At 38.0% G+C, this 16,624-nt stretch overlaps 1 protein-coding gene across 2 annotated transcripts in view; it reads left to right on the top strand.

Annotated features, from left to right (window-relative positions):
* Positions 1-12,666, top strand: part of Epc2 (enhancer of polycomb 2) — an 86,525-nt gene extending 73,859 nt beyond the window's left edge. For both annotated transcript variants that reach the window (XM_075985269.1, XM_075985268.1), the window contains 4 exons: positions 6,689-6,825; positions 8,436-8,595; positions 9,378-9,711; positions 10,638-12,666. In XM_075985269.1, the coding sequence (XP_075841384.1) occupies positions 6,689-6,825; positions 8,436-8,595; positions 9,378-9,711; positions 10,638-10,710 (704 nt within the window). In that variant the 3' untranslated portion in view covers positions 10,711-12,666. The remainder of the gene's footprint in view (positions 1-6,688; positions 6,826-8,435; positions 8,596-9,377; positions 9,712-10,637) is intronic.
* The last annotated feature ends 3,958 nt before the right edge of the window (positions 12,667-16,624 follow it).

Genomic DNA, 16,624 nt, shown 5'->3' with positions numbered 1-16,624 from the left:
AGTTATTTTGAAATCCTTCAGTTTGGAATCTGATGTTCACAATCTTGTGTGTATTGAGCTGTTTTCCGACTTGGTGTAGACATTCATCCATTTAAACATTGCAGTAGAAAATTAGAATTGTTTGAGTGAGTGGAAGTTGACCTGTATTTCCCCGAATATGCTGATTTTATTTTCTCCTAGCTGAACTTTAAGAAACTGATGGCCATTTATCTGAAATTAGCTATGCTGGCTGGCCAGTAAATTCCAGAGATCTGCCTGTCTGTCTCTCGGGTACTGAGATTACAGGTGCTTTCTTCTTCCCCCTGCTTTCAGCCTGGGAACCTGAATTCGGGTCACCATGGTTGTACAGCAAAGCACTTTGCTAGCTCTGCCATCTCCACAGCCCCAGAAGCCAGTCTTAAAATTAGGTCTCTGTATTTGTTGGTAATGCAAAGAATTTATTTCCTTCTAGATTTTCTGAGGTCCTCTTCATCCTTGATCTTGAGAGTTTTTATTTTAAAAAACTTGTTTTAAAATAGTGGGATTGGTGGCTGGCGATGTTGTTCAGTGGTAGAACTTCCCTAGCAGACCCTAGGTTTGGTTCCTTTTACCACTGGGGTAGAGTTAGGGTCAGACATGGGAATGTAGTTACCTAATGAGAAGTCATTTTTGTAAACAGCAGCTGAATAACAACTAGAAGGGAATTCCATTAAATTGTTAAATTTTGTTATTTACTCATTTTAGTGAGCTTTAGTCTTGAAAGCTATACATTGTTAAGACTAATAAGACAGGCACATATTTTTACCTGTTGGAGAATATTTCTACATTATTAATGCTAAGTTTTCTTTCCCAGCTGAGAAATTTTAATAAATGAAGTGTTTAAGCAGAAATGGAATCTCATGTACTTAGCAGTAGTGTTTGTTATGGCATGTTCTTAGTTGTTAAGGAAATCAGGTAAGGGCTATATTGTATGCATCGAGGCCAAGTGACCTAGCGTCTTCTTACTTTCATGTTACTAATAAACATGGTTAACTTTAAAGTTACTGTGTTAAATATGTCTTATTTAATATATTGATTATTTAGAGACAGGGTCTCTGTATAGCCCATTCTGTCCTCAAACTCAATGATCTTCCTGCATCAGCTTCTGAAGTGCTAGAATTAATTACCTTCATATCTAACTTATATTTATTATTTTTATATGTTTCAAGAAAAATTTAAATGTGTGCCCTAAGTATTAGACTAAAACAGAAAACTTGTTTTGAATTAAGTGACAAACATTATTAATTACTACATAAAGATCTTCCTCCTTCTTTCTTCTTCCTCTACCTCCTTCTTCCTTATTCTTCTCTCTTTCTTTTTCCTTCTTCTCTGTAGACCAGGCTGGCCTCAAACTCAGTAGTTCACCTGCTTCTGCCTCCTGAATGCTGGGATTAAAGGCATGCACCACCACCATCCGGCTAAAATAATCTTTCTTAATTTAAAAACTCAACAGGACAGAAGAAGTAAAGACAGGCTGTATTTGAACAAAATAAGTGAAAAAGCAGAAAAATTATTTAATACAAAATTGTTTACATTCTGTTTTATGTAACAAGCATGTTTTTAACAGTTGAAAAGTGAGGAAGAGAAAATATCTTCAAGGAGCTTATAGCACATGGCAGTATTGCATTCTTAATATAAGTAAAGCATACTAATTTATAGTCACTTAACTGATACTGTCAACTTTTTAGATTTTTTTTTTCTGTAGTATAAAGTTCAAAAAATATGTTAAATACATGAAACAGCTTTACTTGTTCAAACTTGAAGGGCCAGATTTACATGTAACATGGTTTCACTGATACAGTCAAGTTAACTTGCTACCGTTTTCTTTTGCGTTTTTAATAGATACCAGCAGATACCCCACTGTCATTAAAAGTTTGCTCAGTGTTCCAGGAGGAATTCTTGAGGTTTTATTTACTTAGTTTCTTTTCCATTCTTACATTGCCATGCAGTGTTTATAACCGTAAAAAGTGTTAGCAAATGAAACTGCTTTAACATCTAACATAAATACTTATAAGGTGCATTTGGGGAGATTATGATTGCCTCAAAGGTAAGAAAAAGGCTCAGACCCAAGGTATTAAAATATTTTAGTGTGCACTGTTTTAATGTTAACAACTATGCTTGGGCATCAGAAGTCTGTTCTCATTATCCTTGTATCCGTTAGTTCCTCATTTCCTGACCCTTGCAACACTTAGAGTTATTTTTCTGTATCTAGAAGTTATGTTTATAGAATGTTTGTAGGCTTATACGCTAATCCAACTTCCCTAACTTCCCTAGTCATTTATGAGGACTGCCACTTACTCTGCATTGTGACATTGAAGATTTAAGACAGAACCTCCCTATCTGCCTACCCCAGTTCAGACCCAGATCTGTCCTTTAAAATGAAATCCTGGTGAAGTCAGTGTTGATTTAAACCTATAATTCATGACAAAGACCTTCCCAATAGAAAATACAAGATAGCATAATATTTACCACATTAGGTTCTTTCCATTAATCTGAAAACTCATTCTAGGACAATATTTGAAAAACCATGCCTTCTCAAGAGTACATCATCTTGGCCCAGTTTAAGAAACACTGTTAAAAATTAAAGAGCAAAGGTGGACACAAGTTTAAAAAAAAAAAAAGCTTGGTATTCAGTATTCTGTTATAGGATGATTATTGCAGAGTATCTAGAACATGTTTCTGTTTTTTCTCTTTATCAGTGGACAGCAATACACAGTTAAGAAATGCTAAGATATATTTCATATAACCACAAGAATAACTCTGTGGATCCAATCTTAGGACTTTGTAATATGTTACTATAAACTCTGAAGTATCCCAGAGTAATTTTCCTGGGTCACTGTCCAGAAACTAGGAGAGAACAGTGCAAGGAGGTTAGCCCAAGCAAGGCACCATAGAGAAAGCATACAGCAGGAAAGAATAGAATGGTGGTTGGTGGCTGTAAAGAGTGTATGGATTCATTTGAACAATCAAAACTATGCTGGTACAAGTGGGGTAGTAAGTTTGGTGCATAGAAAGGGTGCTTTTGGAGAACACTGCCAGTAATACACAGACAGCTGGAAATGCAAAGGTGCTACTCTGTGCAGACTTCAATACAGAAAGGGAGAAATTCTTGAGTAGATATACCAGTCTCTCAGAGGATGTTTGCCAGGAAGACTTGTAAAGCCGTTCACTTAAGGAAAAGAATGCTTCCCATTTACTTAAAGCAGTCAGTACAGACAAGTTTATAGTAATTGTGACCTAATAGAACTATGGGGAGTGAGCTAAATTTCCTCTTAAGCTACCAACTTGTAAGATAGAAGGGTTCATTTGGCTGCAGGTGAGAAGGGAGCTTATTATTTGGTCCATCCTCACTTTAGCCTTTGCCACTACAACCCTGACCAAAGCAGAATTCCTTTCCTGCATTGAATCTCAAGTGGATTCACTCACTGTTAACTGTGACCTTTCTGATGCATTTTAATTGTGCCACTAGATGACCCCGTGTTAAAAACAAAAAACAAAAAAACACACATCTCTTCGAAATAATCCAACAATTTATGAAAGGAAAAATAATCCATTTAGGAAGTGTTTTGAATCTTACGTTTTACTCTTTTACTACCAGTAGTGAGCTCTGAGAAACAGCTCACTATTATGTCTGTAGCATGAAAACTGTATCTCTTACCACACTCTCTGGTAACAGAGGAATCAAGATGTTTGTGCTGTAGTTGGGCGCATGTTTATAATAGAAGCAGGAGATCACTGGTTCTAGATCATCCTCCACTGCATAGTGAGTTCTGGGCCAACCTGGGTGAGGTGAAACCTTGCCTTGAAGGCGTTAGGAGGGAATAATTGTTGCAACTCTCCATCCTGATTACCATTTGTTATTTTCCTCTAAGGAATTTAAGTGATGCTAAACAGTACTGTAGAAAATTGTGGATAAAGAACATCAGTTTGTTTGAAACACCTTAGTAAAGGACTGGGTGTCAGGAATGGAAACAACACACTAAACTTGGAGTAAAGCAGAGAGGGTATAATTTTAAAAGCCTATCTATATTGTAGAATTAGGTTTTCTTTGATTTTAGGTTTTGGGTTTGGTTTTATTTGTTGTTGTTTTATCAGTGATTCTTAATCAGAAATGGGATCAGGGATGAGCATTTATAGTAATATATATGTATATATACATACATTAACACATACCCTATATATGCCCAAAAGGCCACTTGCAGAACTCTTAGTTGGCAGTAATTTGTTAGCCATGGACTAACTCAGAAATAATTGTTCCCTGTGTTAGCCTTAGCCTTGCTGCTTTAATGGGATCACAGCCCGGTACCACCATACTCAATGCCAAAAATTATTTGATTAAAAATGACAAATTATTCTCTTTACAAATTTAGATATAGTTTACTGCTGTATCTGAAATATTTCAGGGGACCAAAGTCTTGTGAATTTCCAAGTTTTTTAATATTTGTGTGAACTTAAGTGATTAAACATTCCTAATCAGAATATCTGGAATTCACAGTGCTCAGATTAAACATCCCTAGTCAGAATATCTGGAATTCAAAGTGTTCAGCTCAAAAATCTTTAAATGTGTCAGGTCTTTGATTGCAATGAAAAGGTTCTGGACTGTAGAGCATTTCTGATTAGCAGTGTCAGTCACTTGTCTTTTATTCTAAATTAGAACCATTTTACCAACTGCCTCACAGGCTTTGGAAAGGAAAAAAGAGTCTTATTCACTTATCTGTTTTTAAATACAACTTTTTTGTGTGTGATGTCTTATATTTTATCCATAAGTTAACCACCATGGGCCACACTTTTCCACAACATAAAGCTCAGCTCTAGTCAAAGAGCAATGTCTCGTTGAACTGAGCTAGCTCTGGATCCCATGCCTTTCCTTTCCAAATGGCCCAGCACTAGAAGACATGTAATACTTGCTAAATTTATGGGTTTTCCTCCTGCCTTTATATTTAATAAGCTATTTTTCCCCAAGGTTTTCAAACTGGAAATTCATGAATACTTAACATTTTCATTTGATTTTGAAGATTATAACCTTAGAGTTAATTTTTTTTCATTTAAAAATAGAACACTTGAATTTAACATATACAAAGAAACACATTTGATTTTTGTTGCTAATTTAGTAAAATAACTATTGTGTACTTCAAAAATACAGGTAAAGATTCTAAAGTGAACAGTATAATAAATATAGCAGAGTTTGAAATCTTCTTGAAACAAAATATTTTTCCCTTCATAGCTCAGTAGAAATTATGATGATATATAAGAGAATTGAAAATATGTCTAAAGCTTTGTCCATCTCTGGACCTAATTCTCTTTATATATTTTTTTTAAAAAGATAAGACTTTCTAGACACAGTTTGGCTATATGTCTATATTACTATCAAAATGTTCTCATTTGATAATCTTACTAAACAGAAACTTTGGGGAATAAAGTAGCCTTGGCTGTAGCTCATATTGCTAGATCCCTTAGCACATATGCAAACATTGACTGGCACTTTGTTTCTTTCCATAAGAAACTGTAGGACTTTATTTAACCCTTTTCCTAATCTGCGTTCCCTTTAGTCACGGAAATTCCTAGGGCACCATTCTGCATGGGGATAGATAGTAAATTATTACTGAGATGTAGCTCTGTGGTGGAATCTGCTTAGCTGAGCATGTGGGCCCCTAGCACAGCAAAGAGAAAAGAAAAGAAGAATGAGAATTAGTCTTGAAAGTATGTGTGTGTTCTGGTGTGGTGGGACATTGGATTCTAAATGTGTGCTCATTTCTACGAAGAGCCTTATGTTCGCTAAGTCGGTCTATCAGCACCCACTTAAATATGAAACTTGGTTTACATTTCTTTGAGAAAAATTGTCTTTTTTGAGCTGATCCTTCTGTCAACTTAAGAAAACTGGTCTCTTGATTTTACTTGAAACCTATAACTTCACACACTGGTCAGAGCACTGCTGGTTGCATCTGAAGGTCCATTGTGACTCTAGTTTTCTGAAAATAATCTCATTTTCTGCCCTTCCTTTGGTAGAATTTATTTTAGGTGTTGAATGTGTTGGGCTTATGGTTGCTGAATATCTTCGTTTTGTACTCCAGTTTAGAGTCAGAAAGGAAGGTATTTTCACTTAGTGTCATGAAAACTGGCAGAAGTCACTTTGTCTTGCAGGTGGCCCTCTCTTACTAAGGCTGTGATTTGGTCATTATTAATATTTGCATTAGTAAATGTGAGAATTTATCATCATTATTACTGTTACTTTACTACTGTTACTCCACGGGAACCCTAATGCGGAGAACTAAGAGAATCATAAATGCACTAAATCTGAGGCCTCCATGAAGGCTTGCCTCCAGTCGTCAGGATGGTGGCTGGAGAGAACCTGCTCCTGCAAGTGTCTCTGACCTCCATTGTGTGCACTGTGGTATGCACACCCACATGCTAAATACATAAATCATGTCAAAAGGAAAAATTTCAATCTGAGTAAATGGTAAATTCCTCATGCTAGAATCAAGTTCAAAATTGCAAAGGCATGAAGAAGATGTAGACATGAACGCATACCACACTGAAAGACTTGTCGTTATGATTTTACTTTACAGATGTATATTGTGATTTGTGGGGTTTTTTATCTTAATTGCTTTGCATTGTATTGTACTTATGTCATTAAAAATACTTTAATACTCACTTATTTATCCTTCATCAGTAACAGGGGGCATCACAGAAGAGCAGTTCCAGACACATCAACAGCAGCTAGTTCAAATGCAACGGCAGCAACTTGCGCAGCTTCAACAAAAGCAGCAATCCCAGCATTCCTCACAGCAGACACATCCAAAAGCACAGGTGACCTCCTGCTCCTCTTCTCCCATTTCCTCCAGATGATTTTATACCTCTATTCTGGAGTTTGACATAACCCAGATTTCCTTAGTTAGCTCACCTATTTTTGAATGGCTAGTTTATAGCATAGTCTCTGGTTATTTTGAGAGCCAAATGTACTTTGGATATAAGAAAGAAATAACTAGTTCTTGGAAGGATTGTTGAGACTTTATAAAATTATTATATATTTTTGAAACCATCACTCCTTACCCTTACTTCCTTTTTTTTTTTCAAGAATATGGCTTTTCTAACCTCTTCCTCAAGTTTGTGCTTAAGTACTATGTCAGTATAGTGCATAAGGAGAAGGAATTCCATTGAATTGTGCAGTATATCTAAGCTGTACAGCCCCCTTGCCTCTCTGAACCACTTTTTCCTGAAGGGAAAAAGAAATGCTACCAGAAGTTTATAGCTACGTATAAATACAGACTTGAGTGATATGAATGAGAATACTATATAAGATTGCAAGAAACCAACACAGCAAACACTTGGCATGAGCCTTATAAGATTCATTGTGGACTGTGACCTCTGGAACTATGCAAGAATATGATACATTGTTTTAAACCATTAAAAGCCAAACAAGAATACAAAGAAATAATCTCAAAGTTGAATCATCAGAGAATAAACTTCACATTGTAGATTGTAACGTGTGGGGTTTCTGGCCTCCCACCAGGTCCCACAGCCATGTAGCCCCAAAGAAAATCACACAGATGTCTACATAAGTTATAAACTGGCCCATTAGCTCAGGCTTCTTATTAACTCTTATAACTTATATTAGCCCATTATTCTAGTATATGTTGCCCACATGGCTTGGTACCTTTAAGTCTTGAGTCAACATCATGAAAATCTTGGTGACTCTGGTTGCTGTCCACACACTTCTGATAGTCCCAATAGATCTGGGCTTGACTTGGAGTCTATGACCGTCAGCATTAGTAACGGCCAGTTTTACACAGAATCATAGAAGAGTGGCCACTGTGTTTGGTTTGCTTTGCTTTTTTGTGAGCCTCTTTGAATAACTAACTTGAAGTGTTTGCAATCTGCTTCAAAGTTGGGGTAGTCTATGATTTTTACAGTGTGACAAAATCATGTCTGTGATTTTACCTTATTTATGGTATCTGCTCATCAAAAAGTGTTCATTATTACCTAGAAAAATTAATAGAGCATGGATTTTTCAATTTAGAAAAATTATTTCTCAGAAATAATTACTTGCTAGTTTTAGTGATTTTCATGCTTCATAAACAAAAAAATCTAAAGTCTTATGCCTCTAAATATAGCTATTCACAATTAGACAATATCATTTTGGGTTCCACACATTCTTTAATGTTCTCATTAATCACATCTAACAAAACTGAGAATATAGGATGCTGGCAAGATGGCCTAGCGGGTAAAGGCACTTGCTGCCAATCTGACAGCGTGAGTTGGATTCCTGGAACTGACATGGTGGAAGGACAGAACCAGCTCCTGACAGTTGTCTCTGACTACTGCATGAACATGATGTCCCCCTTACTATTGAGGGGTTAGATTAGACAGACAGACAGACAAACATGGAAAACTGAACTCTGCTCCTATCCATTCTATAGGGCTCAGGCACCTCTGACTGTATGTCTAAAACACTTGACTCAGCCAGCGCCCACTTTGCTGCATCTGCAGTAGTCAGTGCTCCCGTTCCAAGTCGCAGTGAGGTATCCAAGGAACAGAACACTGGCCACAACAACATGAATGGTGTCGTCCAGCCTTCAGGTACAATTGGGGTTTCACATAATACTTAGTAGCTTGAAGTTGCCACTTACTAAGTTGGGTTTGGTTTTTATCATGTGCACAGAGGAAGTGTATGTTCATGCTCTTCAGAATGTGTTGGGCGGATATGGATGAATAGCTGGGTGATTCCCAGAATTCTCACGCTGTCTTGTGTGTACGTGCCTCCATCCATCCTGATTTCATCCTCAGACTATCAGTTGTCTCGCATGTTAGGAAATCCATTGAGCTCATTATCAGCCACTCCTATTGATTCATCTATGAATTGACTAAAAAGTCAAATACAGAATGGCACAGTTAAAAAGCTTGAGGTCACATTTACTTTCCCATGTGCATGTGTTCATAAGAATAATTCCCCTGACTCCTCCTCCTGTGATAGTGTGGCTGTGAAAGCCTCTCTGCTGCTTACCTCCTGCGCTCCAGAGACTGCTGCTCTGTTCCTCACGGCTGTCACACTCAGAATTCTCAAGTTTTCTTCCTTTAGTCTACCCTTGCTCATCCTTGTATGCCTGTAAATCTTTAGGGCAATACAGCTATCATTTTCATCTGTCTTAGTATATTTTTCTCCAAAGTTGACATGTAAGGAGGTAGCAAAATGCTTTGTTAAGTCTCTTTATACGACTGTGATATGCAAAGTTAGCTTAGAATTTATTGAACTAGAATATGAGTACATTTACTTTTATTACTAAATTCCTAATTTTGTAGGAGTTTTTTTTTTTATTTGTCCCATGACACCAATTGAATAATTTCTCCCCTCTTTTTTGCAGGACCGTCTAAAACATTATATTCCACCAATATGGCTTTATCATCCAGCGCAGGGATTTCAGCTGTACAGCTTGTAAGGACAGTTGGCCACACTACTACAAACCACTTGATCCCTGCGTTGTGCACAAGCAGTCCTCAGCCACTTCCCATGAACAATTCCTGCCTGACCAATGCAGTGCACCTCAATAACGTCAGTGTTGTTTCTCCTGTCAATGTGCATATCAATACACGGACTTCAGCACCATCGCCAACAGCCTTAAAACTTGCCACAGTTGCTGCCAGTATGGACAGAGTGCCAAAGGTTACTCCCAGCAGTGCCATCAGCAGCATGGCCAGGTGTGTGGGTGTGGGGACCATTCTTGGGCTTTGCACCAGCTGTGCTGTAGGAAGAGAAGGGCCTTTGGCTTTTCACTGCTCAAGGCACTGACAGACTTGATTTTTCAAAAAGCTTGAGGATTTGCTGAACAGAAAGAAACGTCTGTGCTTACAGACACTCGTAGCATCCTTAAATGCCAACCAGAGGTGTAGAAAGAGAAGGTCAAGCTGACTGATACTTTAGAAGCTTCAGTCACTCTCATATTTTTTTTAATTTTATAAATAATTTTTTTAGGTGTATGACTGTTTGACCTCATGCATGTGTGTGCACCGTGTACATGCCTGGGGCCTGTGGATACCAGTGGAAGGCACCAGATTCCCTGGTACTGGAGTTACAGAGGGATATAAAACATTATGTGCTAGGAATCGAACTAGGGTCCTCTGCTGAGCCGTCTCTCCACTCTTCATCATATCTTTATAGACTGATAATCTAGGTTGGAGCTGTCATTGGTTCATACCAGAGCTTAAATTGAAATCATACTCTGTGACCTTGACCTTTATATTTTTAAAAACAATTTTTATTTTGATATTATGTGTCTGTGTGTAGATTTTAAGAACTTTCTAAAACTAAATAATATTTTGCAGGGCAAGTTTTTATGTAAAAAGGACAGTGAAGCAGAAAGTAAATTTCTTTGTACGGGTAAATAAGTTTTTGACCATAAGCCAATAAAAAGAAACTTGGATTAGTCATGTTATATATTCCCTATTTTATCACTCGTATTAGAAATTACTAAAATTTTTGGGCTGAAGGAAAAAAATCTTCATTTCTGCCTGGAAAAGATGAAAATTGAGGGTTTTATGTTTAGTTATAGTTACTTAAAAAATGTGGCCTATCCATAAATTCTCAAGAGTTCTAAAGCTTATTCTATCTCTTTGTCTTCTTATAGAGAGAACCATGAACCAGAAAGATTGGGTTTAAATGGAATAGCAGAGACAACAGTAGCTATGGAAGTGACATAACCTACAGCATGTGGCTTTGACCTGTGTGGATGGTGTGCAGTCATTCATATTCCAGCGGAATACAAAAGGCAACACTCTGTGGATCACAGAGCAGAACAATGGACCTAAATGGACTACAGTATATCAGATGTTAAATCGATATATGATGTATATTTTGTAAAATTGGGAAAATCACTACCTTGTAAAATAGTTTATTTGTATCATCAATATTATTTCTGTTACTTGAATAGTAGATATTCATCATCATGCTTTTGCACTTGAATTTGCAACTGAATGGATTTTAAAAATAATTCTTTAATGGGATCATGAGCATGAAATGGGATCCTGCATCACTTGTTTTAACTATTTATTTTGCCATGTTTACATTTTGTATCTTGTAAAAAAAAAATAAATCCAACTTTGTGTCTAAAAAGTTAAAGATTCATAGCTAGGAAATGAAATTCTTGTAATTTTTTTCTAAAGGAACTGTAAAGTTTTCACTTGGTTCATTTTGTTTCACAATTTGACTAGATGGACTTTTTGGTAAATACTTTAGTGGCATTTCACTGTCAAATACGACTTCAAGGCAAAATAGTATTTTCTATTACTGTGCAGGGGAAAGGGATGGATCGATACATGCAAATTTAATGGAGTAACTCACTTTTCCATATATTTTGAATGTATATTTCTATTTATAATACCAGTTTATAAAAAATAATTACACAGAAAAAGTGGACTAGGAAAATTATGCATCTAGCACATTTAAACTGTGCAGATATGAAAATTTTTCATGGATTACATTTTATCTGAAGACTGCATATTTTAACTGGCTTTAAAACTGTAACACACCACATAAAAGATATTTACCAGGTATGTATTGCATTATATCATTGCAATAATTATTGGAAGTCTATATATCGAGCCATCCCAGGTTTTGGGAGGGGGGAGGGTTGTGGCAAGATTGTCTTTTCAATTTTGGAGAGTTTTCCTGTGGCTACAAGGCAAGTAACGGGTTGGAAAAAGTCTGACTGTAAGTGTTGGACACCTTCATAGTGTAGTGTTTTAGTGACTTTTTTTATACGGTTCTTGTAAATTAGATACGTGTAGTGGTGTTTCAGAATGTTTGTTTATGCACTAGTTCAGACAACTTTCCCTGTTACTTGTTCTTGATAAGTGAAAACTGCAGGGAAATAAAAAATACATATCAAAACACGGCCATGCTGCATATGTGTTTATTTCACAATGTGCACACAGGACAAGGGAAACCGAAGGACAGGCTAGCCCGTGGTAGCACTTGTCACCTCACAGTGCACCCAAGCGGTAAGCCAAGAGTTCTAAGAGGCTCATCTGTGGACACTTTTGGGTTTCAGATAATCCAATATAAACTACCTTTGCTATGAAAAGTTCTTAAAATATTTTACAGAATGTAGGTAATTTGCAGTATAGCAGTCATTGAAATCTCATAAATGAGCCTGATTTTATAAATAAATAGAATATAGTGTAGAATTATATTGCAAGGGGGTTTTGGAAGTCCTGGGAAATGTAAATATTTTTAATGAATACAATTAAAACCATTTCAAACTGAACATAATTTTATACCTTTTTTATATCTGCAGTCTGAAAGTTGTAAACTTATTGTCAGTTAAATTAATGGACCAGGATTTCTGCTGAAGAGTGGTTTTTATTCAGATCCTAAATGTAAAGCGATTTATGGTCAAAACCACAGGGAAAAAAAAAATAAATTACTTCATTGGTTGTGACCTGTTAGGATCCATGCTCGTTTCTGCCATACTACCTCTGGGGTTCACTGCTGATGATATAAAGGAAATAATTTTGATTGATATGTATATGACTGTTCATTCTGCTTACAGATGGATGTATCTTCTTACTATTAAGAATTTGAAACTTCAGTGCCAATTTCAGAGAAAGCTTTTTCCCCCATTTTGCTGAAGTAAAGCATGAAGTTAATTTGCCTTATGTGATATATGTGTGTGTGTGTGCGTGTGTGCGTTTATGTTATAAATAAGTAAAAGTAGAGCACTCTTTATTTGTACAGTGTCTGGAGGTGATAGCAAGTCCAGAATTTATCAAAGACTGATGGCCAATTTGTTCCTTTTGAAGTAAAATAGAAAACCTAGGCCTCCCTTACTTTGGTGGTTGTACCTGCTTCGTGAGAGGTATTCCAGTTATTCGTGTGCGTGGTTCCCAGAACAGGTCTGAAAGGAAGAGGTACAGTTAATTAAGGGGGTGGCTTGTGTGTCTACTCAGCATGCTGCCATCTCCACCATTTCTTGGAATATTTCAGAATACTGCGGAAATACATTCCTTCGGAGGGTGTGGGGACAGGAATAGATTTGACTTGTATGTATGCCTTGGTTTAGAGAAGAGTAACTTGTGTGTTGGATCATCCTTTACTTGGTGTAGGCAGAATATCTGACAAATTGTGTTTTTCTGCCTTACTGCATAATACTCCCTTTCTCAGTAAATCAAAGTCAATATTACCATACAGCTCCTCGTATATCGGAGGACATAGTGTATGTTTTTGCAAAAGACCAAAAGGAAATAAAAGTATTTGCACAGTGCATGTTTTAAGTGTGTACGTATAGCATTGTAGCTGGCTGAAAAATACAGGGCACAGTGTCCTTGACTGTTGAGTAATTTATGGTTAATATGGCCCGGGCTGGATGGAGTTGAGAACAGTGAACAGAGTCGACCTTTTAGAAACTTTGACTTGGTATGTTCAGCTGAATTCGAGTATGATATTACACCTCCTGACATAATATGTGCTTATTGTCCCTTGACTCTTTGACAAACACTTTTACAAGGTAATACCTCATTTTGCTGGTCAGAGGAGGTTTGGAGCAAGCTGAGCTCCTGAGCCGGGGGTTAAACCCAGGTAGTCACCATACTAGTCGATACCTGCCACCTCCAATGTGAAAGTCCCCTCCCGAGCTGCCCCACTGTGTTGCCCTGTGCTTGGCTTTTCCCCAGACAACTTCCACCTCACCCCCACTCCTTCACCACCAAGCTGCATGCATTTGCAAGCCTTGCTTCTAGCTGTCCCCGGTCCTCCAGATGTAGCCAATGAGTTTTTCAAAACCTTCAGTCTGCATGCACCTTTGGGAGCAGGACTTGGCTGAGGTTGCCCTTTCGGGACATTTTGCCAATGGCAGATCTAAGTTTCTAGAACTCTTTGAATCATGAATGACAGAGAAACTGACTAACGGTGAGTGTATTGCAGCAGACGTCTAGATAAACTCATGTAGGGTAATTGTAACCAACTTAATGACTATAACCAACAGAGAATGCAGAATGTGGAGTACAAATTTTCTGCTCTTATTCCTGAATTTGTATCATTTAGGCAGCTCCTTCTCAAGGCATTCCCTGCCCTTGTCAGTATCCATTGCCTTCAAACCATCATACAGTATCAATAACAAGTCCGGTATGTGCCCTCCTATACTTCATACTGTCTGAAGAGCTGTCAAAAGTTTTAACATAGGTGAGAGAAAGGTAACAGCCATGTATTTCAGTAATCATTTGGTGCTTATTTTAGGTTGTTCCAAAAGAGTCTGATGCCATATCAAATATTTCATCTTCTGTATGAAAATCCAAACCATTTCAGAAAGCCACACACCCAGAGCAATGGTATTCAAGCCCTGTAACTACTCATATAGAATGCTTAATCTGGGCAATCAGGACATAATGGCACACAACTTTTTAAGAATGTGTTCGATGCACTTGTCTCACTGAAGAGAGTTGATTTTGTTCCATAACACAGAGAGGTCAGGTTAAGAAAGCCAAGATGTAGACTTTGGGTTTCAGCATAGGATACCGGTATGTTAACACTGCTGAATAATATCACTGCGTAGGTTTGGAATTGCTGCAGTGTCCTGGTACCTGGAGCATTCTATTCTAGCCGCTCAAATAGAGAAGGGTCCATTTCCAACCTCCTTAGGTTGTAACCATTCTTTTCCTTGTGGCTGTGAAATTCATAGTTTATGAAACCAAACCCAGCTGCCTGGTGAGTTCCATTGAGTGATTCGGGCTTTAACCCCATCTTCCAAACCTTCGTATTTGCTATATCCTATTGGTTTAAAACAGGTCAGTGATCTTGCACAATTTTGGCATAAATAGCAGGAATTAGAAGGTGTGTCTGCCTCACCCACTTAGTGATCAGATAACTGCATCTTGCTACCATTTATTCCAGCATGCCTTCAACTCGGGACATTAGGACACTGAAACGTTCAGAATCACTTGAGAAAATACCTTTTAAATTATTTGCCAAATTCTATAAAGAAATAATTTAAGACACTCAAATACAAATACAGCTGTTTTATTGGGCAAGCGATAAGGTCAGGACTGAAGAAAGACATCAACAACCCCAAAACCTTTGTGGAAGCTGGAATCAGAACAGCAAGCAGCAGAGCCTGAGCGTCTATGTGGGCACGGTGCGGGAGTAGCCAAGGAATGAAGCAGCCAGGTGATAGAACCAGCTGAAGCAGTGTGGGAGAAAGGAGCAATCTGCAAGGAAATTGGGACACAGAAATGATCAAGTAGGGAGATGTGAGAAAGCCTGAGGACAGTTCTGTGCAGCACTCCTGGGCTTCAAGAACATCAAAGATCTGAGAACTGTGTGTAGGACATGGCAGGGCACACCTGTAATACCAGCTACTTAGGAAGCTGAATCTGGGCCACAACAATACCCATCCAAGTGGGGTAAAGATACTGAAGAAAGGTATATGCCCTCGTATGCCAGGCTGATTGAACTGGAGCCACCAAGATTGAGTCAGGGTATTAATGGTGTGTGCTTAAATCATTGCAGTTCTTTGCTAGTGTAGTTGCATGGCTGGGTTGACTGTTCCCAAGTTCCCTTCCTACATAATGACTGCAGCTAAGGTTTGTATTCATGCTAGTATGCAAGTAACTGCTTAGAAGCACAGATTTTATTTCTTTGCCTGGCAAGTGAAAGTGAGGAAAATTATTTCCCTGGCTTCATTAACTCCCCTGAAATACGACAATTCCTCTGACTGAGCAAGTTCCCAGCCACTAGAATTCATGTGGGTTATAAAAAGATTTATAACAACTGCTTTTCTCTACCCCACTTTAAGCTTTTGGGATTTAGGGGGAGGCACTCTATTTCAGCAATCTATTGCAGATCTAAAATGTGGTTAATTAAAATTCTCTACACAAATGTTAGATATACCCATCCCATGCAATCCATGCTTCTAATGAACATTCTCGAATGCCGTTCTTGGAAAGTTCTTCCAGAACATTCTGCTCTAAAAATTATCCCTCTAGCCAGGCTGTGGTGGCGCACGTCTTTTATCCCAGCACTTGGGAGGCAGAGGCAGGCAGATCTCTGTGAGTTCCAGGCCAGCCTGGTCTACAAGAGCTAGTCCCAGGACAGGCTCCAAAGCCACAAAGAAACTCTGTCTCAAAAAACCAAAAAAAGAAAAAAAAAAGAATTATTCCTCTATGGCAGCATGATGAACACTTTCAAGTGTTCGAGGTTTGCAACCCCTTTAGACCAACTTCTGCCCACATACCTTCTCTAATCTGTGTGTGTGTGTGTGTGTGTGTGTGTGTGTGTGTGTGTGTGTGTGTCACTGTCACTGTGTTAGCTCCCCAGTAATAAATCTCAAGATCTCCAGTGGATGCCTGAAGCCCAGGATAGCATGGAACCCTCTACTCAGCTCATCAGTGGGTATGCAAAAGAAATGGGTTCCAGGACCCTAATGGTTATCAGAATCAGTGGGCACCAAAGAAATGGTTCCAGGACCCTAATGGTTATCAGAATCAGTGGGCACCAAAGAAATGGTTCCAGGACCCTAATGGTTATCAGAATCAGTGGGAACCAAAGAAATGGTTCCAGGACTATTGTAGAATATTAGTCAAAGTTGTATTACATTAGTTTATGCTGGGGGATATTTGTTTA

Source organism: Microtus pennsylvanicus, chromosome 9 (genome assembly GCF_037038515.1).
Source record: "Microtus pennsylvanicus isolate mMicPen1 chromosome 9, mMicPen1.hap1, whole genome shotgun sequence".
NCBI classification, from domain to species: Eukaryota; Metazoa; Chordata; class Mammalia; order Rodentia; family Cricetidae; genus Microtus; species Microtus pennsylvanicus.
Note: the sequence above shows the minus strand (reverse complement) of the source record. Positions and strands in the feature narration are given on the sequence as shown.